The sequence below is a fragment of the Alexandromys fortis genome, unplaced genomic scaffold (genome assembly GCF_014885135.2).
Source record: "Alexandromys fortis isolate MF-2015 unplaced genomic scaffold, M_Fortis_MF-2015_v1.1 scaffold_80, whole genome shotgun sequence".
NCBI lineage: Eukaryota > Metazoa > Chordata > Mammalia > Rodentia > Cricetidae > Alexandromys > Alexandromys fortis.
The window spans coordinates 3,578,895-3,605,294 of NW_026068174.1; the positions used below are offsets into that span (position 1 = coordinate 3,578,895).

Sequence of the window (26,400 nt, forward strand, 5' to 3'; positions counted from 1 at the left end):
TTCTGAAACAAGGTCTTACTACTACATAACTTAACTTTTGTAAATTAACTTCTGAATGTCAGATGAGAGTGTTTTCTTTCTGCTTTCAGCAATACTATGAATAAAACAACCAACTCACAGGCCCAATGTAGCATTTGTAAAAAGATACATATTTAGCAAACATCAATTGTGTGTCTAACAGTAAGAATCTCTGAATTCACTCACAGATTAGATCCCTCTAAATGAGGTGCAAAAACAAACGTCCACAGAAACATTTGTTGCAATATAGAATGTACTGTGTTTTCTGAGTCTTACTCTAAAAGAGGTTAAAAAAATCATTAACTTTTTTTTGTGTGTGTGGGAGGGGGGTGGTTTTTTGAGATCGGGTTTCTCTGTGTAACAATCCTGGTTGTCCTTGAACTCATTCTATAGATTAGGCTGTCTTCGAAATCACCGAGACCCGACTGCCTCTGTCTCCTAAGTTCTGAAATTAAAGGTGTGAGCTACTACCACCTGGCAAAACCATTAACTTCTTGAAGGATTCAAAAAATAATTGTATGATAGAAAAAAATTTATAATTTAGATTAAAAAACATGAATCAAGTGTGAATCTAGGTCAATTAGGTTGTATGTATTTTCAAAGTGTAATATGAAAATAATGTTATCTATATGTTCTTGAAAGCATTAAATGAAAAACATGTCAAAGAGAGTCAGCGAGATGTCTCAGCAACTAAAAGTACTTGTCACTAAACCTGACAATCTGAGCTTGACCCCTGAGACACATGGAAGGAAAGGAATGACTCCCATAGGGTGTTCTCTGACTTCACATACTAGCTGTGGGCAAGGGCACACTAGCGCACACAAACAAATGAGCTTAAAAAAAAAAAAACACACACAAAAACTTATTAAAGCTAGATGAGAAGCTATCATTTGGTAAGACATCATTCTTTTTATAAGAAAATCAACATATAGAAGCAAATAAAACATGGTTATATAAATGCAATACAAGCATATTTAATAAGAGGTCTGGTGGTAAATTTTGTTCCTCAAACCCCCCTTCCCCCCAGGATACAATCATCTTTTAAAGTTGTGTTTTACCTGGTCATAAATTCTTCAAACTTTGAACTGGTAAGGTTAAGGCTGGACCAGTGTGTATCTGCCACAGGCTTGTGCTCTGGAGGACCCAAGTATGCAAGAAGTGTGGCCATCTTATCAAAAGGTCGTCTTCCAACAGCTTTATGATCCCTAGCAACAACAGACAATGCTTAAGAAATGGTACCTCACACTACCTGGGCAGCCTACCACTCCTTACCATCACTTGTTGCTGTTCTTTTAACTACTTATTCCTTGCAGATTTGTAAGCAGTACTGAAAGATGTCAGTATCTTAGTTCTGGGATCATACCTGTGTACCAGCTCAAAAGTATATGTTTTAAAAGATTTATTTTATTTTTAATGTATGCATATGTATGTATGAGGCCAGAAGCAGGTTTCAGATCCTCTGGAGCTGGAATTAAGAGGCAGTTGTGAGGTACTTGACATAGGAGCTGAGAACAAACTTGGGTCTTCTGGAAGAGCAGCATGGTGGTGTGAGTAAGAATGGCCCCATAGGCTCATATATTTGAATACTTAAGAGTTCTCACTCTCTCCTTCTTTCCCTCCATCAGCAAATAAAATGTTAGAAAGACCTGTGGTTATATCGAAATTACACGATGTTCAAGTTAGCTGGCAGACATAGAACTGTCAAATCACTGACTATATTTTCATACTTGAAATATCATTTTGTAAACAGCACATTAAAAAAAATCATAGCATCAAACTGCAAATATGTATTCAAATCAAAGAGAAGAGAATGTTCATCTTTAAAAATTCCAGGTTATTTTGTTGTCACAAGGATGAAGCACTTCCTTTTTGTATTTTAGTGGAACATGTCAGTCATGTCCATGCCTACTTTGTAATTGGTAAAGGATTAAAGAGTCTTTCCTTTAAAACTCCCATCTCCTAACTGTTTAGCTATAGTGTTATGGTCTCTGCCTTTCTCACAAACAAGCACATTATTTTTTTATTGGCACCTAAGGGAACCTCTAGACACAGAAACAGAGTCTTTTACAATCCTATAACTAAAAAAGCAATAACTCTCAGAAAGGACAGCATGTAGTTTATACCACAAGAGGCTTTGACTAAAACAGACAATAAAATCATTTTAGTTACTGGCTCTGTTTTCTCTCTTTCACATTCTCTGTCTCACTCTTTTGCATCCCTTCTCTCTTTTGAGACAGGGTCTCACTGTGTAACCCTGACAAGCCTGAAACTCTCTATGTAGACCATCCAGCCTGGCCTCAGATTCCCTGCCTCTGCTTCCCGAGTGCTGGGATTAAAGAGCACAGCACCATGGCTGTCTGACTCAGTACTTCCTACACAAAGCTTTCTTTACATACACTTAATAGCATCACAAGCTTTACAGCAACAGCAGTGCTGTTGATCTTTTAACACAAGTTGGTTTTTGCAATGTATGTATGTAATCTGCATTTCTCTTTTCAAATCACAATTCTTAAGGCAAAAAGCTGCCTTTATTCAAGATCAATAATTTTATTAATTCAATTTAAACTAAATGTTTATTCCCGCCCCCCCAAACATACCTGTTGCTGGAAAGATACTGGCCAATTTTCTCCTGATTGTTCCAAAGCAGCCGATGTAAAGCAAGCACATTACCATCACTGATGAAGGAAAGACTATGATTTACAGCATCACTTGTGGGACAATCTGATGCTATATCAAGAAAAAACCTGCAAAAATGCAAAACCATTAGAGCTTTTAACACTAGGTATACTCAAGCTCATCTATGCACTAAACTTATACAGAGTATAGTAACAGAGGGACCATGACTGCAAATGTGGAGTGCTTATGCCCACAGTAACTGTCCCTAAACCAAATAAGAAGCACAAGGAGAAAGTTGGCTTTCCATTTCTGATACTCATTTTCTACGTCAGCATCAAAGTAGGCTCCAAAAGTAGAACAACAAATTTAGATGAATAAAATCTGGAAATGGGTTAGTATCATAAAGATAAAGAAATGAAAGACTAGGTAAAGACCTCTCTTAAAGTCACACTGCCTGCCTGTCAGAGACAGGACTGGAACTTTGGTTCTAAGTTTCCGTAAGTAGTCACGAAGTTATTTTCTACCTGAAAATAGCACTTACTTTTCCCTCCAACAGTCTATAGCTCCAATTTCTTAGCAGAAAGGCTAGAAAGAGTGAGCGGCTGCAAAGGCCAGGGTACATATCAGTGACATCAGCTAGGTTTCACATGGTGGAAAGCGACTTCGGGGCACCAACATCTTCACAAAGCACATGAATTATCTTTTGCCAGATAATCTTTCTTTAACAGCAACTATGGCAAATATAGTACTACCCTGAGGTTACAAATAATCCAACAATTCAGAAAATGAAAGTGAAGAATTAGTTATGGAAATCCAGCAGAGAAATATTCTAAAGTCTTAAAACCTCAACAGTTATTTGTTTCTTCATCACAAAATCTTCTGGTTTTGCATTGTTTGGCTTAAAGAGAATTGTTTTAAATTCAGATAAACTTCTAAGCTTAATAAAAAAAAAGTATTACCACCAAAACCATTCTAATACATTATCTGCATCATTTGGTTTTAGTTTTTTCTTTACATTTTATTATGTAAATTTATTATGTATCTAAAATGCAGTATTCTGTCTGCATATGTGCCTGCAGGCCAGATGAGGACACCAGATCCTATTATAGATGGCTGTGAGCCACCACGTGGTTGCTGGGAATTAAACTCAGGACCTCTGGAAGAGCAGCTAGTGCTCTTAACCTCTGAGCCATTTCTCTGGTCCCTGGTTTTACTTTTTAATCAACAAAATCTGAACCCATTCTAAAGCAATGCCAAAGTTAGGAAATGCCAACAATTCCTCTCAGTTTCCAAAGACGGAAACTACCGTGAAATTAAGAATATGCAGATTTTACAAAGTCTCTTATACTGGAATGAGACAAACTATGTTCTTAATCTAGAAAGGACAGGAGATTCAAATCATACACAAGAATTTCATGTAGACCAGATGCACAGACTGGAGTGAAATGGAAACATGGCAAGCAAGGTTTCATACCTTCGTGCCAAGTCAAAGTTGCTTTTCACAAAATCATTAAAAGGCCTCATATGCTCTTCTTTTGTGAACAGGACATGATTGGCAATGCTCTGAAGTATCTAAATAATCAAACAGGATTATGAGTAATCAGATTATTTGCTATATGAAATCTGTATATTAATAGTCATAATAATTTTCCATTGATAATTCTACTGGTAGTTCAAATCAATTATTCCTTAGTGTAAAAAAATTACCCTAGATAGCACTCTGAAATACAAACAGAAATACTAGTATATGTACATGTTACATATATAAAATATGTATATAAAATTATAAAATATATTTTCAAATATCTCTATGTTGTATATGTATATGCGTGATATGTGCATGTATGAATGTTTGTCTGCATGTGTGAGTTGGCAGATGCATGCATGCATGTGGAGGCCAGAGTTTGACACTGAATGTTTCCTTCCATCATTCTCCACCCTCCACAAAACCTTGAGTATTTGGATTCAGTTAGTCTAGCTAGCTGCTTGCTCCAGGGATCCTGTTCCTGCCTCTAGTGCTGTGATAATAGGCTGAATATCATGCCCCCTGACATTTACTTAGGTGCTGGGAAGCTGAACTACAGTCCTCATGCTTGCGCGGCAAGTGCTTTTACGCAAAGACCCATGTTCCAAGTCTCAAATGTTAACAACAATAACAACAAGAAAGAAATCCCACAATCTCTATTTCTGATTCCACCTCAAATTTTCCAGAGCAGGAACACAAAAAAACCTCACTGGAAGACAGACATTAAACCGCTAATATATTTTCCTATCACAGGGCCCATGAGGTACATATAAAAAGAATTCCTCTACAATATAAACAAATAAAAACAAAAAGCACATAACTGAAAACCATGCAACTTTCAAAAGCAAACTGAAGACAAAGTACTTTGGATATGAAAAACTAAAATTTAGTTGGAAGGGAAATTAAACATTGCAAGAGTATAAAAATAATTCACCTTTGACATTAACTTCAAGCCTCTTTCAATTCTAGGTGGCGGCTTTTTATCTAAAATCCCTGCTTCATATGGCGAGACAATGGCAGGATTGATAAATCTGAGAAACATGGCACTTCCTACTGCACCGATGCTGTTCTGAGGGAAACGCTGGCTAACCACCTGAGAAAAAGGAGTTGAGACTTGAGTAGATAGTTTGCATTGAAATGAAGAAGCGGAAACAAACAAAAGCTTGAAGGTCAAACTCTGCACAAAACATGAATTGTCAACCTTAAGAATGACCTGTTTTTAACTTTTTTCCCCCCAAACCACCAGAAAATAAGGCTTATCCTTAACTGTAATCATGGGTGATTTTTAAGGCACAAATAAATTTATCAAAGAGAAGAAAAACCTCCTCATAGCAGAGACCTGAAAAAAGATTTTACTTTATAATCATAATGGGCAAGAAAAGTAGACTCAGTTTCACAGAGATGAACATATTTCCTAAGATCAACAGACATGAAAGTGCATCTGACTTTTAACAGGCCCTGAAAGTTCCGTTCCTCACGGCACACCTCCTACACATCCTACACTTAGCAGGAAATAGCTGCACTTTACACACCCATTAAAATAAGACATTTTAGTTGCTTACCATATACATCTTTTCTTAGATTTCTACTGAGTGGAAAAACACTACTTACAAGTCATGTTCCTGTCGGTAAACTTTTCTTCATGATCATGATTCCTAATATAAGGACCTACCTACTATTTAAACCACTGGAAAAGCAGGAACTCTTGGGGACCTAAAAGAAAAAAGGATCCCACCAGAAGACAGAAATCCCCATATCTACCCCAATTTATTCTTTGGCCAAAAAAGTAAAAAAGAAAAAGTTTCAGGGCTCAGGAAATAGCTGCCCATACTGAAAAGTCATACAAAGACAATGAAAATGGGCCTACCCTCTACAGAAAACATTCTGCACAGAATATAAAGGAGCAGGCACATCGGAATGGGAACAGTGTCATAGGATTGGCTGAACTTCATCTCTTCCTAATACTTTCCATTTTAAGCTAACACGTGGAAATAGAATTGTTCTAGAATTTAATTTTTATCTATACCAAATATAAACTGCTTTGTTTTTATTTTTCTGTGTCGCCCTGGCTGTCCTGGAACTTGCGCTGTAGACCAGGCTACCTCAAACTCATAGAAATCAGCCTGTCTCTGTCTCAAGTGCTGGGATTAAAGGCATGTGCAGCCACTACCCGGCCATAGTTTTTACTTCAAGAACACATAGGATACTTTCATCTCAGAAGCTATTCTAGGTTGGCATGGCTAACTGTCATGGTGGAGGCTGAGCACTACCAATTCTTCATCGCAAAGGCTCCTGGGGTAAGGAAATGAGGATATTGGGTTTGTGTGCAGAATTACACGTCACTTTTCTTTTCTTTACAGGTGCCAGTGCCTGTCATAAATTCAGACTCAACTCCAAATTAACTAGGCTATTTCACTTCATTCTGGCCCATTTTATGTTTCATGGGATCTGTACTTATTTCAATTATTACTTCACTGTTTTATATGCATGTGGGCATTTTGCCGGCATGTAAGTTTGTATACCACATACATGCCTGATGCCTGCAGCGGCCAAAACAAAGCATCTGATTTCCTGGAACTGGCATCACAGATAGTTCTGAGCTACTGCTTAGGTGCTGGGAATTGACGCTGATCATACAGAAGAGCAGTCAGTGTTCTTAACCACTGTGCTATGTCTCCAGTCTTAGGATCTATATCTTAAATGTGCCATTACCCGTGGCCTATAATCTCAAAATAATATTCTATCATTTCTGATGAAAAAAATAGGAAAGATTTCAGAAAATGATTTCTTGAGGTGGTCTGTGTGTGACTTGTCCTTTCCCTGTTCGTTACACTATGATGTTCAACGAGGCTCTTTTAGTTACAGTTCTTTTGGGTGATTTCATAAGGAGAACAACCTTATGAAATCAGGGAAACTGGGAAGTTGACTAAATATAGATATCTTCTGTAGTTGAAATACAGATCTAGATACAGAATTAGGAAGACGATCCAAGTGTCCTTGCTCTTCCAGACAGAACTGAACCTTTGAGAACTAAAAACTCACATCTGATAAAAAGAAGGCAAGGAAAAAATTCATCACATAATTTCAGAATGTGAAAAGACAAACACTGACACTAAGTTCTTTTAGAATTTTCAAATTTTAATTAAAAGAGACAAAGATATCAATAAGCTAACAAGACCATAAAGTGTTTTGGGAGCAAACACTGAAGAAAGAGTTTGAGGAGTCATGCTCCCAAGTCCACCCAACACTTAAACACTTAAACACTTAAAATTAAATCTAATTTTAAACAGGGTATTTTAGAAAAATTGGAATATTTTCAGTTTAACCCATTAAAAGCCTGATAAGAGTTTTAAGAGGCCCAACATCATAGTTTGCTTTAAAAAGCTAGTTGGTTTATTAAATGTCTGAGTAAGTGTCTCATAAATATTAATAATGGCTGCACACAGCCTTTAAAATGTGTATCTGAAAGTGGTTAAGAGGCTGGGTGGTGGTACATAGCATGAAGGAGGCTGAGGCAAGAGGGCTGCCATGAGTTCAGGCCAGCCTGGGCTAGAAGTGAGACCCATTCCAAAACCACAAAAACAAAAAGTGGCAGTTTCTTGTGGTTTTCTCTAGGGAAAAAAAATCTTATAAAGTAACTTACAGTGGTTCTTGGTTTATATTTGAAAATGCTCAGCTTCTGAACTTAAGGAATTAATTATTTCCCAAGAAGAGTATTACAAAATTACTGAAAAACAATTTCAACTTTTAACCATTTGTCACATCTTTAAAAATAACTCATGTCAATACTTTATGTTTCAGGAAAAGTTTCATATAATGTAAACTATCTCTCTGATTGTGATATCTATATTTTTAAAACTAAAACCTGACAAATTTAATAATAATAGAGATACTGTATAAAGAGTTTCAAGAAACAATTTATAAATTTTTACTTTACAACTACTTGACATCAATTTAATTTTATCCAACACTTTGTCTTTCCTTTGCCTTTGTTTCGCTTTCCAAGACAGGGTTTCTCTGTGTAGCCCTGGTGATCCTGGAACTCCCTCTGTAGACCAGGCTGGCCTCAAACTCAGAGAACCACCTGTACCTGCTTCCAGAGTGCTAGGATTACACTTGTGTACCACCACACCCAGCATGTTGTTCTTTATTTTTAAATCTATAAAAATCTAATTTGGATCCAAATAATATTCTTCATGTAAGCTCAATGCTGGGTGAGTCAAATGCTGAAACCAATGATCAGCTAATGCCACCCCCCCACTTTGCTTCCCTTGGTAAAGCTGAACTACAAAAATCAGATAACCAATTACACATCAGCAGAGGACCACCAACTATACAGATAAAAATCCTGTGAAGCCTGCATTAAGCAGGCGACTTTGCCAGTAATCTAAGTATATATTGTGTTGAGTGTAACAAACCGAATCAACTGCAATGTGTCAGCTGAACAGAGCTAAACACAAGACACTAAAGCTTTCTCTCTAATTTCATTTATTACAAAGAAAGTCAGCTTGCTCTTAAAAGAAAAAAAAATTAGATTCTGTTAAACAACTTAAAAAACGACATTCTAAATTTTACAATGACTAGCATGACTAACACTATGGAAACTGTTCCGAAGTAGTGCCAATTAGACTCCCTTAGTTCCTCCAAGACTAGAACCTGTGCTGTGAAACACATTGCAAAAATTTAGTTACCAGAAATATATATATGTATGCATATATATATATGAAAATGATTACTAGAAAAATTCCAAGGAATAACTTTATATGAAACCATAATAAATGTTAAGAAAGCTGTAAAACATGCTCTAGAGAAACACAGAAAGCCTGACTTTAATTATGTTATGCTACACAATGACATTAGTATAACATTAAACAAGAATGTTAGAAACAGCGAATTAATGTCCACAGTGATGATGTATAATGTTAAACCCACAAATGCTGAGAATTAGAAGGTCGAAGCATTAAAGGAAAATGTTTTAAGCAGAAGAGCCATCCAATCAAATCCATTTGTTCATAGATAATCAATTGTACTTAATATACTCAAAAAGAAAATTCTTAATGGACATAATAAAAGTATGTGTCTCTAAAGTTTAATTTAGTTTTGAATTTTAAATGTAACTAAAATGTAGTTTTATTATATATAAAGCTAAAGTAAGAAATGAAAGACAAAACCAGACAAACACGATTTTAATTTTTTTTTTAAATAAAACTACCTCTAACTTGTGAAAGTTTTACTTACATTCTCTATAATCACTTGGATTAAGTGAATAAAAACAGTACTAAACTGGCTAAGGGTAAGTCACATCCACAGATCTCATTTAAAATGAATACTAGTTATAATGTGAACAAATGATATTCATAGAAGAAAATAATTATGGCAATCCTAACATTTTCCTTTTACAGGAAGACAAGGTCAGAAGCAGGCAATACATTTAAGGCATGTTTGCACAATGAGTTGCTTCTATATAATCATGACCTCACTAAGTTTTCTTTTCAATGAAGTAATAATGTGTATTTTTCTCTGAAGTAAAAGTAACTTCGGCATTACAATTTCTATAGCGTAAGCACAAATGTCTAAATCATGGATGGCTAAGACCATTAAGATAAAAACATAAGGAATAAAAATTAAAATTTAGCAATTTTTGTATTAGATTTAGAAAGTGATGCCTGTATTTGGTAGCTCTAGCATGTGCAAATCCTAAGTTTGATGTTTAGTTCTGGGAGAGAGGGGGAGACACATGTCCACCCACAATGTATTGATTAAGAAATGCTTTTGTTTCTAGAAAAAGAAACCACTCACATGACCTGCAAACAAGAAGCAAGAATGAAGACAGTCAGAATCCCCTAAGGCCTTGAAATTAAGTTTCTTTTGCATTCATTTATAATTTTAAAAATAACAATAAAATTAGATCAAGGGTATTCAATGTAATTAATGCACATGAAATGCCTTTGGGATAAATCAAACCAAAGGAACACAGAGAATGTTTCCATGTAACTTAATTCCAGGGTTAATTGAAATGAGAGCTATTCTGTGCCAGAATTAGTAGAATGATTTTACAGTGAAGGTCAAATAGCTGGAGTGAAGATGTTCTTAACAAACAGCAAAGATTTGGGGTTTGCTTCAAAAGAAACAGCTAATAAAAAGTTCTCCAAACTTACTGATTTTTTGTTTTCCTTTTTTTCTTTAACTGTAGCTTTATTCAGTAGGGAGTGGCAAGTTGCCTACAGAACAGAGATGAGCACAAACAAGTCACAGCACCGACTACATACAGCAACAAAAACAATGTTGGCTTGTACATAAAATTACATGGTAAAATGTAACACAAATGGAACCAACAGAAAAGTAGAAATAAACTGAATTTTGAGGGATGAATTTAATCCTGAACTTTACTTTTATTTCACTTTTAAGCCAAGTACGAAATAAACAGCAAGAAATGTTGAGACCCAATCATGTCTACTATTTCTGGCTATAAGTCATAGAAAAACTATCCTCAAGCAAATCTGAGGAATATTTACATTTGAGTCAATTCCTAGCTTTTGGTAAGTTTTACATAAAATGTTTGTATGAAGTAGACCACACACTGAAAACATTTTGTGTCTACATAATTATATTAATATATAAAATACTTCTCTGTGTATCCTTCAATTGACTTAAGTTATTTTTCCAATAACAGTTAAGATTTTATTAAATAAAAATTAAATGTCTAGATATGCAGAAAACAATCTTTAGAGACACTTTAAAGGAGGGTTGTTATAATCTCACATCTTCCAATGTCTGTAGAATGCTCCCTGCAATGGTGTTACTCAGTTTATTAAAAGCTGCTGTATTTGGGAAAAGAATGTTAGCATCAACTAGAATAAAAAGTTAATATCAAAGTTAAGAAATTATAGATAATATAGAAACAAACTTAAATCTGATTAAAATTTTTATTATAGATGACTTTCCAGAATGCCCTCCCCCATCAAAAAGCAAAAGCTACTCATGCAAGTCCACACAGATATGTCAGTTTCATCACTCAGAACTCAATCTAGAATAAAGATTTCTTCCAAAATTAAAATTTCTGATTGGAGCATATTTTTTAAAAATATTTTTAAAAATCCAAAAAGAGCCATTCGTGGTAGGAAACAACTATAATCTTAGTTTTTGGGAGGTGAAAGTAGGAGAATCAAGAGTTCAAGGTCAGGTTAGGCTACAAAAGACACTTTCTCAAAACAACAAAACTTAACCATAAACAAATTCTTTGATCCAGACACGTTATCTTATTCTAACAGTTCTAAGGCATACAAAACTATAACCCATTATAACTTGAGCATAGAGTCAGTTTTATCCATCCATACATCACCCACCCACCCAAATAGCTCCTGTATACCTAGATATCAACAGCATCCTAGGCCAAGGAGGCAGAGCTTTGTAAGGCAACAGAAGGTCTCATTTCAGGGATCTTTGCTGCAGACTTTAATGCTATTTTCAAAAGTACAACCATGTAAATATGCAGGATTTTTTTCAACTAGGAGATATAACTACCCATTTATAGCTTTAACACACATGTACACTCTCATCTGGAGAAGAAGCTATACCACAAAAGACAATGTCTACTAAAATAACAGTAGCTGTTTCCTGATTTCTTACCAGAACTGAATACCCACTCTAAGGATTATGTTCTCTTTGTTCCAAACTTACCAGAAGGAAAAGAAATAGTATGTAATAAAAATGGTTTAATCAATGATAAAAAATAGTTTAATTACAAATCTGTCAGACAATTACACTTAACTACTATTCCTATACAGTATTAACCATCTTTTCTAAATAAAGGCAGGTAAATTGAGCTGATTACAAAATACAAAAGAGCTGAAAGACCCAGATCTGAACTCCAGTAAAATTTAGCTAGCAATATACTCACTTAGCTTTCAAATTTTCCCCAGAAGATCCCCAAAGCAAGAGCTATGTTTACTAAGAAAAAGAAAAATGGGTTCCCATCCTTCCCAGCAGAGCATAAAAGTACAAGGGTACCATTATGTCACTGCCAAAGTTACAAGGGCAAATAAAAGCCAAAAGAGGGGAAAAAATGAATAAAAACAAAAGCTAACAAAAAGGAAAGCTAAGTTAGGAAGAAGACTTAATGGAAAACATATTGAGTCTGAAGCTTTTTTATTTCAATCTTTGTCTTTACTAAGTCACTGTAAATTTTAGATATTAAAAAATAAAATCTTAACTTATAACAAAAGCTTTGCTTCACAGTAGTCTGCATGAAGTTTACCCATTACAAAATAATGCATAGTGTAACATTTGCTCTGTTTTTCTGTGAAGCTTTAAGGTGATGATTCAAGTGTGAAGGCAATGCACTGCACTGCACAGCACAGCACAGCACAGCACACAGTGGTAGTAAGCCACCAGGCAGCACTTTGTTGTCTTCATTTCTCATTGTGCCTAATTAGGAAGGATGGCAAGAATCATCCTTACTTAGGTAGTAGGAATGAAAAATTTATTTCATGAATTATCTCCTGTGTGCTTACTAAGTGTCAAGTCCCATTCTTTTTACATTACAATATCATGCTCTCAAACTGGTGTCCAAGTTTGCTGATGATATAAATACATTTTTCATTATGGGGACAGTCACATGAAGAGTTTCTATTAAATTCTACTAGGACAGACCATGTACTCAGGTACATTCCTCATTCATCTTCAACCAACTAAGGCAACTATCGTTTCAGAAACCCATTTGTTTTCTGAAAATCAATGTGATTCATATTTTTAAGTGTGTGTTGTTTCTTGTCAGCCTCATTTTACAAACAAGAAAATAATAGAATTAAATTTAAAGAGAAACATAAGGGTAAAGTTAGGACAATCAACACAATGAAGCTTTGCATTATAACTAACCACTCTCTAGCAAGGCTCACACTTTCTAAGCTGGATAAATTGTGTGGAGCTCCCCTAAGCTTCCTAGAGCTTTTCGAAATGGCAGTAAAGTCATAACACACCCAGAAACTTAATGCTAACTGTATTTTTATCATATATTTATGTATGCAAAGTTTTCTTTTTATAGACATAGCAGATACGTCTTTTAAAATAGCAATGGAGAAAAAATTCACACAGCAGCTTCACACAGCTTTTTAAAATGATGATTTCACTGATGATGTTAATGTCTCTAAGCAACTGAGGCCGCAAGCCAAAAGGTAAAAATAAATAAAAAGGTTGGGGTGACACTGCAAAACCAGAGATATACATAGTTTTGGTAAATGTGTAAATTCTTTCCCTATTTGCACCCTTATTCTGAATCCCTGGCCCCATGGTATTTTTTCCTGTTTGTTAAGTTAATATACATTTATAGGCTCTCCCTTGGACTAACTAAACTACTTCTAAAACTGCATATGAAATCAAAAACAGAAGCTACAGAAGAACATAGGCCTTCTTCTCTTAGCATGGAAGTAATCATTGTGAACATCTAAACTCAGGGCACTACTTTTTATGACAGTATTAGAAAATCTGTTAGCTACTGGATGATGGTGGAATATATCATACAAGTAGCCTTTTATATAAAATACACAGCACAATTAGTTTGCCTTGAGAAAACACGACACAAAACTAATGATCTCTTAAAGCAGAAACCAAAATTACAGATCAAGTCATTCGCAATGCAAAAAAAACCAAACTTGCCTCAAGTGTAAAAGATGTTCTAAGCGATTTAGGCAAAAGATAAGCACAACCTCACTTCAGTGCACTCACTGACTTAAGCTGCTTTCTGTGAAATCAGAACAAGAACAAGAACAATGCACCTCGCAAATTAATGGGAGACCCAAGCAGGAAAAATATTTACCTTGCATTTTAAGGGTTCTATTTGCAGTTAAGACAATTAAGAATAAGTTCTCATTTGTCCTATGTTTGTTTGAACCATCTGAACCAGATATGCTTGATCACATGTGGGTACATGAGCAGGAAATATGTCAGGAAGTATGCTTGCCCCTGATTGGATGTAGACAGGAGGTACACAGGGAGGGAGTGTATCAGGATACACACATGCCCCTGATTGGACCTGATAGGAAATACAGTGGTCTTATGGGTGTGCCTTTATAGGTTTTGACAAAATGTGACTAATGGCCATTTCCTGGGAAGCCTGGGATGGACCTGGACAGTATTTAATTAAAGATTGTTTCAAATTTGGCTCAAAATTGTGATTATGGTCTTATTCTCAACCAGTGAGATTAACACTTTCAACACAAGGAAAATTAATTTATTTGCTCTAAAGTTTTTTAAATGTCTCCAAAGAAAATGTGAGGTTTCTTTCAAAGCCAAACTAACAATAGTTCTTTAAAATTTTATTTTTTTAGTGTATTTTATCTTATGTGTATGAATTATACCATGTGCATGCCTGGGGTCTAAGGAGATCAAAAGAGAACACTGGATCCCCTGCAACTGGAGTTACAAAGAGTTATGAGTCACCATGAGGGTGCTGGGAACTAAACCTGGGTCCACTGCAAGAGCAGTCAGCGCTCTTAATTACTGAACCATCTCTCCATCCCCACAATGTATTATGTATGAAGATGACGGCCAGCAGCTGACTGTGCACAGAATGAGGATCTTCTTGATTGCTCTGGACTGAGAGTGGCAATCTCAAACTCTCAGCATACCTGGTATAAGCAATGGCAGACACTTCGAAGCTGGGAGGGGAATTCTGAGGAGGAACTGATGATAGCATGGAAGAACTTCTCTGTCATCTGAAGGAGGTTCCTCTGGTTTTCATCAAGGCTCTCAGAAGGTTCTAACCTGCAACAAAGGAAAGGTAAAACCAAAGCATGATTGGTGAAACAAAATCACTCTTCACACGATTTTCTAATCCCGACTCAAACAACAAATTTATTTTGAAAAGAAAAAAGGAAGAAAAAAAGAGAAGTGATTATAACACCATTTTTGGTGGTTCACATCAATTTCAGTATTCCTTTTCTTTTCTTCCCAACTTTTGCTGTGTGATAAGTATCCCATCACTGAGCTACATCCGTAGCCCTTTAGCATTCTTTTTTTTTTAAGATTTATTTATTTATTACATATACAGTGCTCTGCCTGCACGTATGGCTGATGGCCAGAAGAAGGCACCAGATCTCATTACAGATGATTGTGAGCCACCATGTGGTTGCTGGGAATTGAACTCAAGACCTTTGGAAGAGCAGGCAATGCTCCTAACCACTGAGCCATCTCTCCAGCCCGCCTTTTAGCATTCTTAAGCAATTTTTCTTTCTGTGAACATGGGAACGTTGACCTTAAAATCTTGACTTGTCAGAGTAGGCCTCAGCCTCAAGAGTAAAGGCGACTAAGGGCTCCCGAAATCTAAAGTCCCTTTCACCAAGTGTTTAAGGTTTTTAATTACGTGTATGAATCTGTGTAAGTGTATACCACATGTTCAGATGCCTTCCAAGGCTAGGAGACACCTTGCTGCAGCTATAGACAGTTGTGAGCCACCTGATATGGATGCTAGCAACTGAACTCAGATCCTCTACAAGAACAGCAAGTGCTATTAATCACTGAGCCATCTCTCCAGCCCATCGTGAGTCATTTTTATCAGAAATAATTTATGGACATCTCCCTTTCCTATATCTTCTTAGATTGTGTGTGTGTGTTTGTGTTGCTGAGGAGGGAACCAAAAGCCTTAACGCATGCTACTAGGCAAGTGATTTATCATTCAGCCATAGCCATATACTCTTGCTTTCTTGATTTTGAACCTGGTGAGAAATGAAGAATTGGGCTCACAAGATGACTAAATATGTGTATTTCCCAGGAGCTGAAAGCAAAGAGTGAATATGAAATATGAGTGAAGAGGTAAAGGTGAATTATACAAAGCAAACAATCTGTGCTATATTTTGCTGTCAACGGTGAACCACTAATAGCTTCTCATAAAATAAGTGACAAAAAGATTCCTGCTAAGGTTGGGGATAAGCTTAGGGGTACAGTGCTTGTCAAGCATGCAGAAGTACCTGAGTACAATTACCAACACAACCAAAACAAAGCAAAGAAACAAAAAGCCCCATTTTCATTTAGAAAAGTAATTTCTACAGCAAATAATGAGTATAGAAAAGACAATGCTAGAGCTGGAAAGATAGCTCAGAGTTTAAGAGCACTGGCTGTTCTTCCAGAGGTCCTGAGTTCAATTCCCAGCAACCATATCGTGGCTTACAACTATCTATATGAAATCTGGTGTCCTCTTCTGGCATGCAAGGAGAACACTGTATACATAATAAGCAAACAAATAAATCTATCATTAAAAAGGAAAAAAAAAGACAATGCTAAAAGATGATGGCAGTGTATGCCCTAATTCCAGCACTTGGAAGGCAGAGGCAGGCAGATCTCAGAGTTTGAAGTCATCCTGATCTACAGAATGAACTCCAGGATACCCAGAGCTACATAGTGAGACCCTGTCTCAAAACAACAATAAGGAAGTCATGGAAAAGCCAAAGAGCTATGCTACTGGATAAGTATTCACAGAGCTAAACTATACAATACCATGCAGCAATATAAAAGAATTAAGACTAATCTTCATAGACTTTCATAGAAGATCTAAGATCCATGGCTAAATCAAAAGAATTAAGTTGTAAACCACAGATTCATTGTGGTACCTTTCAAATTGAACAATCATATTACAATATATATCTTCTACAATTACATATGTTTAATAAACCAGAATAAACCAGAACAGTACCTATACGTGGTACTCAAAGATGCCTTTAATGATACCTGTTTGTGTTTTTTATTCTTTAAGGAAGAATGTATTTGCACATAAATTTTTGTATAAAAACTAAAAAAAACAATTTTAAGAGTTACATTCTGTAACCCCAGTACTGCAGAGTTGGGGCAAGAAGACTATAAGTTCAAGAACAGTTTTGGCTATATAGTGACATATTGTCTTGGACAGGAACATTAAGGTGGCCTCATGTAGAATCAGGAGCAGGGAGGGAACAACTATGAAGATGGCAAACCTGGTAGGATCCACTTCAAAGCTGACATGCTGCCAATCTGAAGATGTGATCACAATCCGCAATAAAGGATCCAGTAGCTTCTGTAGGTAAGTAGCACCGTATACCTAAGGAAATGCACAGTGAGGCACATCTGTAGGTAAGCAGCACTGTATACCTAAGGAAATGCACAGTGAGGCACATCTGTAGGTAAGCAGCACTGTATACCTAAGGAAATGCACAGTGAGACACAGACCCAAACAGCTGGCATAGAAAAAGTAATCAATCTAACACACTCTGTATATAACAGCTTCTTGACAATTCTAGTACGTACATACACACAGAATGAATGATACAAACCTTAAAGCAGAATGTCATTATCTTACTGGCCAAGCTGTTGCCTCGAAAAAGAGTCTGCATGGAGTCTGCCAATTCCACTTCCTTAGAAAACATGTTCCAGAGCAGCTGGTAGAGTAAGTGCCGAGAATCAAACAGAGTAACCAGAACACGAGCCAGCTCATCCTGGGAACACACAAAATTGTATTTGTATGAATAAGTTTCCTTTTTTTTTTTAAAGATAGATTTAAAATTTGGAAATCACCCATTAAATCAAGGTAAGTGATAATTACTCTTAAAATTTACATATGTCTATGATAGGTGACTTTTTAAACCTGTTTATAATAGCTCTTACCACTAAGGAGTAACTGAGGGAAAGATGAGAGATGGGGCTTTACCAGAAGACAGAAAGACTTCAGGATCTGGCTCTAATCACATCACGAAAATAAGAGTTCACTTTGATGTGCGGACGAGATTGAACAGACTGGTTTCTTAGAATTGATTAAATACATCATGGCCAAGGCAGAAAAACAACAAAAATATAAAAACTAAAGTGCTGCTTAAAAATCAGAAAAGGGGAGGACAGAGAGAGGCCTCAGCTAGATACTCAAATCCCAACATTCGGTCATATTTACACACAGCTGAAGAGTTAGGATTTGGGTTAACCTTTCTATTATTTGTATGATACTACCTTTTGTTCCTTATAGAAGTGTGTGTGTGTGTGTGTGTACGTACGTTCTGGGTGGTTTTGCATGTCAATTTGACACAAACTAGAGTCATCAGAAGCAGGAGTCTCAGCTGAGGAAATGCCTCGAGGAGATCCAGCTGTAAGGCATTTTCTATTTTCTCATTTAGTGATCAATGGGGGGGGGGGGGCAGCCCATGGTTGTTGTTGTTGGTCCTGGGTTCTATAAAAAGGTAGGCTGAGTAAGCCTCGGGAAGCAAGCCAGTAAACATCACTCCTCCATGACTTCTGCATCAGCTCCTGCCTCCAGGATCCTGTGTGTGTGTTCCTGTCCTGACTTCCTTCAGTGATGAACAGCAATGTTGAAGTATAAGTCAAATAAACCCTTCTCACCCTAACTTGTCTTTTGTTCATGGTGTTTCATCACAGCACTAGAAACTCTAACAAATAAGTAAGAGTGTTTTATACATTTGATAAAACTGTAATTCACAGTTAAACCCAACATCAAGAGGAGACAGAATAGTGGTAGCTATAATAAAAAGAACCCTCAACCTTTAAACAGTAATAAAGGCCCCCATGGCCCTAAGCCCTCTCCTCTGCCTGGCCTGATCCCAGGATGAAAAGAATGAGACAGTGTAGTAAGGGAAAGATTGAGTAACCATGACCACAAATACCCCGGAAGCCAGAGGATTATAAAGACTCAGTGTCTGCTTTATACCCTAGAGTTACACAAGCCATCTTTGACATAATATCAAATCCTACCCTCCATTATGAAGTGAAGTAAAAAGAACAAGAATTGAGGGACTAATCAGAGGTGGTTGGGCTTGGGATACAGCTTGGTGGTGGATGGCTTGCCTAGCACCACGATGTGCTGGTTTCTATTTTAGCACAGCAGAAAGGAGAAACACCAGCAGCTGCTGCTTTTAAGCCCCCATGTGAAATGTCTTTCTACTCTCATCGCTTTTCCTAAATCCTAAAAATTCTGAGCAACTGAATTTTAAAGCATGTATTTACATAGTCAATTTTGTAATAATTTAATTTTTTGCTCACCTTTAGATAAAGTTTTACCAAATGTAAAACACACTTGTAATCCCAGTACCCAGAAAGTGGCGGCAGAGATTATAAACTTGAGGACAGACTAAGTTACGTAAGAGTCCCAAGCAAAACAAAACATGAACAACAAAAAATGTTGTTAGAAGGTACCCATGCTTCCTCAGACGCTCTAACTAATGTGGATGGTCCTGAGTTGTTTGTTGGTTTTTTTTGGTTTTGTTTTTAAAGATTTATTTATTTATTATGTATACAACATTCCTTCCATGTGTGCCTGCAGGCCAGAAGAGGGCACCAGATCTCATTATAGATGGCTGTGAGCCACCATGTGGTTGCTGGGAATTGAACTCAGGACCTCTGGAAGAGCAGCCAGTGCTCTTAACCACTGAGCCATCTCTCCAGCCCGTTTTGTTTTTAAAAAAGAGTTCCAAGCCATATCGCTATCTTGTCTTTAAAAAAAGAAGAAAAAAGGGAGTGGGGAACCAAGGGTGTCTGCCAGTGGTTCTCAACTCCTCTGGGAGTCAAACAACCATTTCACAGGGGTTGAATATCAGATATTTACATTTTGATTCACAACAGTAGCAAAATCTATTATGAAGTAGCAAAGAAAATAATTTTAAGGTTGGGGTAAAGTGTTGAGACATTAAGAAGGTTGAGAACCACTGGTATATATGATTAAGAGACATTGTTTATATGTAAGAAATCCCAGCACTCGGGAGGCAGAGGCACGTGGATCTCTGTGAGTTCGAGACCAGCCTGGTCTACAAGAGCTAGTTCCAGGAGAGGCTCCAAAGCTACAAAGAAACCCTGTTTTGAAAAAGAAAAAAAAGTAAAATGAAAAAGAAAAAAAAACACGAAAATTTCAAAGAACAAAAGTAATTTTAAAAAATGGATAGATGGATCAGCAGTTGAGAGCAGTTGCTGTTCTTACAGAACCCGGGTTCAATTCCCAGCACCCACATGCAGTTTATAACCATTTTTAACTCCAGTTTCAGGGGATCCAACAGGCTTTTATGGTCTTTGGGCATTGCACACACATGGTACACAAACACACATGTAGGCAAAATACTTATACATACAGAATAAAAATAAATAAAATCTCAAAAAACAATTTAAGTAATTGAGGCCAGGTGTAGTAGTGCATGCCTTTAATCCCTGCAATAGGGGAGCAGAGGATCTTTGTCCGTCTGAGACTATATTCTGGTTCTACACAGTGAATCCCAGGCCAATCAGGACTACACAGAAAAACCCTATCTCCAAAAAAGAAAATAAATAAAAAGTATTTTAAGTCATTTAATAGAAAGCTCAGAAATATTTACTGTAAGAAAATAAAATAAAAGCCAGGTGGTGGTGCCCCATGCCTTTAATCCCAGCACTCAGGAGGCAAAGACAGGTGGATCTTTGTGAGTTCGAGACCAGCCTGGTCTACAAGAGCTACTTCCAGGACAGGCTCCAAAGCTACAGAGAAACCCTGTCTCGAAAAACAAACAAACAAACAAACAAATAAAACCAACAAAAAAACAAAAGAAAGAAAGAAAGAAAGAAAGAAAGAAAGAAAGAAAGAAAGAAAGAAAGAGAAAAGAAATTTAAGCTTCTTTGACTCAAATCAACTTTTTTTCTTGTATTAGGGATCAAGAGTAGGCTCTCAGACATGCTGAACAAGAACTCTACTAGGCTACATCATCAGATCTTGATTAAGAAAACTATGAAATGTTTTATGCTGGTAAATGCAAAAAATCAGATATTTATGATACATTTGAAGATGTATAAAATAATTTTAAGCTTGAAAAAGATAATTTAGGAGTGTTGCTAATCAATGGGTATAAAATTGCAATGATAAATAAGCCAAATGTTAAGCTGCATGCCTGTGATCCCAGCATTTGATAGACAGGCAAACGAATGTCGACATAAGAGTTTCAGGCAAACCAAAAGACAGAGAGGCCCTTTTCCATCTTAAAACAAAAAGAAAAAAACTCTGAGAAGAGAATAGAGCTCATGTTAGTCTAAACCTTATGTCTCACTAAACTCAAGCAGAAAAATCAGAGAAACATCTTAAAAATCAGCAGCTGCAGTAGCAAGGGTGCTTGAGGGCAGAAACAGAGAAAGGCAAAGTGGTGAGAGTATAGAAGGGACAGCATTAGATGGAGGCTGAGATTAGGCAGGCCCAGATTAGGTTGTGATTATAAACCACAAAAAAGAACGTGAGTTTTATTTTTAGATACAAGAAACATGATCTTACAGCCTCTGTTTGACATTTATGTGTTTTTATTTTATTTTATTTTAAAGATTTATTTATTTATTAAGTATACAGTGGTCTTCCTGCATATGTTCCTGCAGGCCAGAAGAGAGCACCAGACCTCATTACAGATGGTTGTGAGTCACCATGTGGTTGCAGGGAATTGAACTCAGGACCTTTGGAAGTACAGCCAGTGCTCTTAACCTCTGAGCCATCTCTCCAGCCCCATTTACGTGTTTTTAAATGTATATTTTCAATTCATGTGTGCATGGGTACACGTGTGGGAATGTGTCCATGGAGGCAGGAAAAGGACATCAGCTCTCTGGGAGGCAGTAAGCATGTGTTTATTAGCTGTCGGGTCGAGTGCTGGGATGTGAACTCTAGTCTTTTTCTGGAACACCAAGCACTCTTAATCACCAAAACTTCTCTCCAGCCCCTTTTATGGGTAAGTTCTCTTCATTTTTTTGTTGTTAGTTTTATGTGAGTGGTTGTTCTGCCTAGGGAGGCCAGAAGAGGGCACCCAGACTCCTGGGACTGAAGCTGCAAGTCACCATGAGCTGGGAATCCATGCCAGATCTTCTAGAAAAGCAGCAAGTGCTCTTAACAACTGAGCCATCTCTCCAGTTTCTCACCCTCCCATCACAGCTTTTAAGCATAAACTAAGAATACCTTAGTAATTAGAAGTTACTCTTATTAAAGTCTTTTTTTTTTTGGTCAGATAAACCACATGACCTTTAAAAAAAAAGAGGGGGGGCATCACTCTGTAGCTCTAGCTGGCTTGAAATTTGCCATGTAGACCCGTCTTTGCCTCCCCAGTGCTGAGATTAAAGGAGAGGCAACAGCACAGGGATGCACATGACTTTTTAAAACAGAAATGAACAAAAGCTTTCTCAAAGTTTTAGCATGTGTTATTAAGAATGTTGTCTTTTATGGGTGGAGGGTACATCTCAGTAATAAAGTACTTACCTAAAATGCATGAGGCCCTGGTATCAATTGCCAGAACACAAAATAAATTTAGGAGACCAAATAACCATATGTCTATAGTATTTTACCAGTCTATCTTGTTTTGAAACAGGCTCTTATGTAGCTCAAGTTGGCTTTGAACTTGTTATGTAGCCAAGGACGCCTTTGATTTTTGATTCTCTTGCCTCCATTTCCCAAGTGCTAGAATTACAAACACTTGCCACCACATCCAGTACTACTTCAAATGCAAATAAGTCAAAACTAAATTATAAGGCAGAGGAAGTAAACAATCATAAATCTCAGATTACAAGATTTAGCATTAGTAACAATTAAAATCATGTTTACTAATTACTTTATCTAATATAAAGATATGAGATCACATCAGTGGTTTTACATTTTCTTTATATTGGTGATTAAATGGGCTTTTTCACTGGGGTGAAAAAAAAGAAAACACTAGTAGAGGCCTAGGAATACCAATCCCTTCTCTACAGATGAAAAAAAAAGTTTAATGGCTCAGACTGGCCCACATTTATTTTGTGAGACTGTCTTACCAAGGAGGACTTTGAACTTCTGATCCACCCCCAAGTGCTGAAATTGTAGGCATGCACGACCATAAATGATTTTCTGTGGTGCTAGGAAAAGCATTCTACTAACTGAGCTTCATTCTCAGCTCTGAATGGCATACTTTTTTTCTAGTTCTTACATTTTATAAATTCACCGAAGAAACATTTATGAACAAACTTATTTTGAAACACTGGCTATATGCCAGGCATTCTATTTCCCTACTGTCTCAGTAAACTTACCCACTGAGAACAAGGGACCACATTGGCCAGAGCCATAGCTATAGGGAGCTCTCCTTGATCTCCCATCATTGTGACCAGTTCCACGAGTCTCTCAAACCGATCTGCCAACACTGTTTCAGCAAGTGTGTCGAATTCTGTTCCTTGTTGAAGGATTTTTGTCAGAACTTCCATAAACGTAGCTCTTGTCTGGAGATCCTTGTGATAACCTAAGCCTGACAGGAACAATTAGATACAAATTTACTACAGAGACTGTCTGAAGCAATTTTCTTTTTACATGTCATGTCAACTCTATGTTTTAACTTTTTAATCTTATGTATTTTGTAAGCATTTCATGTCTGGGCATTACATGAGTGCCTGATTACCATGGAAGCCAAGAGGCACTATCTATTCCCTAGGACTGGAGTTACAAGTGATTGTGAGCCACCATATGGGTGATGGAAATTAAAGCCAGGTCCTCTAGAAAAACAGCCAGGGCTCTTAACAACTAAGCCATGTCTCCGGCCCAACTCTCTAGGGTTTTGTATTTCTTTTTTAGAAACAGAGTCACTGTGTAGCTTTGACTGGCCTGGAACTCACTGTGTAGACCAGACAGGCCTTACACTCCTAGAGATCCTTCTGTTTCTTGCTCCTGGGTGATGGGATTAAAGTAGTGCACTACCATGCTGGGACAATGTTACATGTAGCTTTCATCTGATCTCACCTATGGAGTGCATGAGTCCACTGTCCACATTAGCATTGAGTAAGTTTGACATTGCAAGCACTGTACAGTGCCTCAGGGATGCCAGTCTCCGAGACATGCCACGTTTCCTGCCACCTGCTTGTGCATTTTCATCTTCAACTTCACTACAGTCATTCAAAAGGTTCATGAATAGTGTGAAGTACCTGGAAATACAAAGACTGACCTTTACAAAGTGAAGGCCACCCAAACCAGAAAGCTAAACACACATTCTGAGTGATCATGTGACAATATGCATGTCCATGGTCTTCTGATCTTGGCCTAAGACATCAATGTGGTTCATTATTAAGATGCTGTGAGAATTGTTTTATCCTGACAAAGTACAGAATTCACTTCATGACACAGGCAGAGAAGATGTGCAAGGTTTCCTGTTAAATGTGTCAGTTTTAATATTTAGCATACAAAATTCATGTTCCAAATAGTTTAGACATTGTCTTGTTTATTGTGTTTTATTTATTGTGTTGTTTTTGTTTTTTCAAGACAGGGTTTCTCTGGGTAGCCCTAGCTGTACTGGAACTTACTTTGTAGACCAGGCTGTCCTAGAACTCAGAAATCTGCCTACCTTTGCCTCCCAAGAACTGGGATTAAAGGTATGCGCCACCACGCCCAGCTTAGACATTGTCATTTTAAATGACTTAATGAAATAATCTAGATTTGTTATAAGGAAAAATTCAATGATCACATTATTCTTTAAAAACCAGAACACAAATTATTTTCTATCTTGGCCCCATCATTTCAAAAGTAGATATGGTATGTTTTATGAGAACAGTCAATGGTCACAATACAAAAGTAGTTAGATCTTCTTGTAAATACAATAATTAGCAATTCAGTTAATTCTTTTGAGGGAGGAAGCTATATTTGTTTTATGCTTTTGTTTTTAATGGCTGAAATTTACTTAAGAAATAGCTGTGATTTGGCCTCCATCAGTTCCACCCCATCTCCTTCTTCAGGCTGTAGTGGAAGACCAGCGAGGAGTGAAACTACTGCTTCCATGCTTGCTTGGTCCAAATCTCTAAAAAAAATTTAGAAACTATGAGCTTTTCGAACACAAACTTTAGGAGCTCTCTATTCCATTAACTAAACTGTAGTCACAACCTAAGTAGTATCAGTAAATATGACAAGCTCGAACACACACAAAACTTCAAACTTTCAATCAACTAACCTTTAACATAATATCTATGTTAAATCACAAGTATAGTGCTAAGGATAAAGTCCAATTTAGCATTTATACATCTTGGATTCAAGAACCAACATCACAGTATAAAAATGAAAAAATTCAATTAATTAACCAACCAAAATAAGGTATACACTATCAAGTTATACCTGGCCAGGGAAAAAGATGAAGATGTTATACTAATCATAGTTATCAATTCTGATATGCATCGATCATCTATCACTAAAGCAAATCAAAGAAATTATTCATTGGAAAGACTCATCATAATTATATGCCTCAATCAATACTTTACCTAATCATAAAGTAATACAATCTACTGATTTATGCATCTTCTTTCTCAATAACTATTAATCATTTTTCCTAAGCCAAAAATACTTCCCTAGACCTCTCTCATATTTGGTCAACTAAGTCTTTCCATTGGGGAAAAAAAAAAAAAAGAACTTCATATACTTCAAATACAAAGGCTTACACTCTATAAAATAAGTTAATACAGTGTGCTATAAATGCTTAATAGCTATACCTGTAGTCGTTTTCATGAATAAGGTAAAACATGACAGCACTTAAAGGTCAGTCAGTCAGTCAGTCAGTCAGTCAGTCAGTCATTCTGTCTGTCTATCTGTTTGTCTCTCTCTTTACCTTGTAAGACACTTTACATCATCATCTGCTGCTTGGTTTGATGTTCCCATAACCCAGTCTGTTAGGTATTCTACCATTTTATTCCTGCAGAATAATGAGGAAAAGGGACAAATTTTTAATTCACTCTCTTTCTCTTACTGTATGATTACTTAGACAAGAGTTTTATTGTACAGTTGCATAGCCTTGCACTTCTTCTGCCTTAGCCTTCTGACTGTTGGAACTGCATGTATACGCCAATACATCAAATGAGCAAATAGTTAATAAATTCAATATGACTTCATAGAAGAGATACTGCTATAGAAGAGATCAGGTGTAATGAAATGTAAGTCAGAAGGGCACAAAGAGACACAACCGGGATGCTGGTCCTCTTCACTGGCACTTTCCTATACTGCCAATGTGGAAACAGAATTCAACTTTTAGTGCCCATGAGTTAGTTTTAGAAAAGGGGAGAAGGAAGGAAGAAAGAAAGGGAGGGAGGGGGAGGAGAAGGAAGGGGAGTGGAGGGAAGGTGAATGAGAGGGAGCGAAACCAGAAAAACCGATTTCCATGGGCACAGAGCTTTGAGAAACTTGGAAAGACATTCAGAAAAAAACCAAATATGCACAACACTTCTGTTTGTTTTGATTTTTGAGACAAGGTTTCTCTGTAGCTTTTGGAGCCTGTCCTGGAACGTGCTGTGTAGAC

The 26,400-nt window shown here is 36.8% G+C and overlaps 1 protein-coding gene across 7 annotated transcripts in view; it reads right to left on the reverse strand.

Moving 5' to 3' along the window:
* The window catches only part of Nf1 (neurofibromin 1), a 263,626-nt gene that overhangs the window by 130,900 nt on the left and 106,326 nt on the right, over nucleotides 1–26,400 (reverse strand). For 5 of the 7 annotated variants that reach the window (XM_050128878.1, XM_050128876.1, XM_050128875.1 and 2 more), the window contains 12 exons: nucleotides 25,717–25,800; nucleotides 24,802–24,918; nucleotides 23,871–24,052; nucleotides 23,171–23,382; nucleotides 17,458–17,619; nucleotides 17,122–17,225; nucleotides 14,785–14,920; nucleotides 10,318–10,380; nucleotides 5,094–5,252; nucleotides 4,109–4,206; nucleotides 2,616–2,762; nucleotides 1,077–1,223 (listed from right to left, as the gene is read on the reverse strand). In XM_050128878.1, coding sequence (XP_049984835.1) covers nucleotides 1,077–1,223; nucleotides 2,616–2,762; nucleotides 4,109–4,206; nucleotides 5,094–5,252; nucleotides 10,318–10,380; nucleotides 14,785–14,920; nucleotides 17,122–17,225; nucleotides 17,458–17,619; nucleotides 23,171–23,382; nucleotides 23,871–24,052; nucleotides 24,802–24,918; nucleotides 25,717–25,800 — 1,611 coding nt within the window. The other 2 variants (XM_050128882.1, XM_050128877.1) reach the window with 2 other exon arrangements.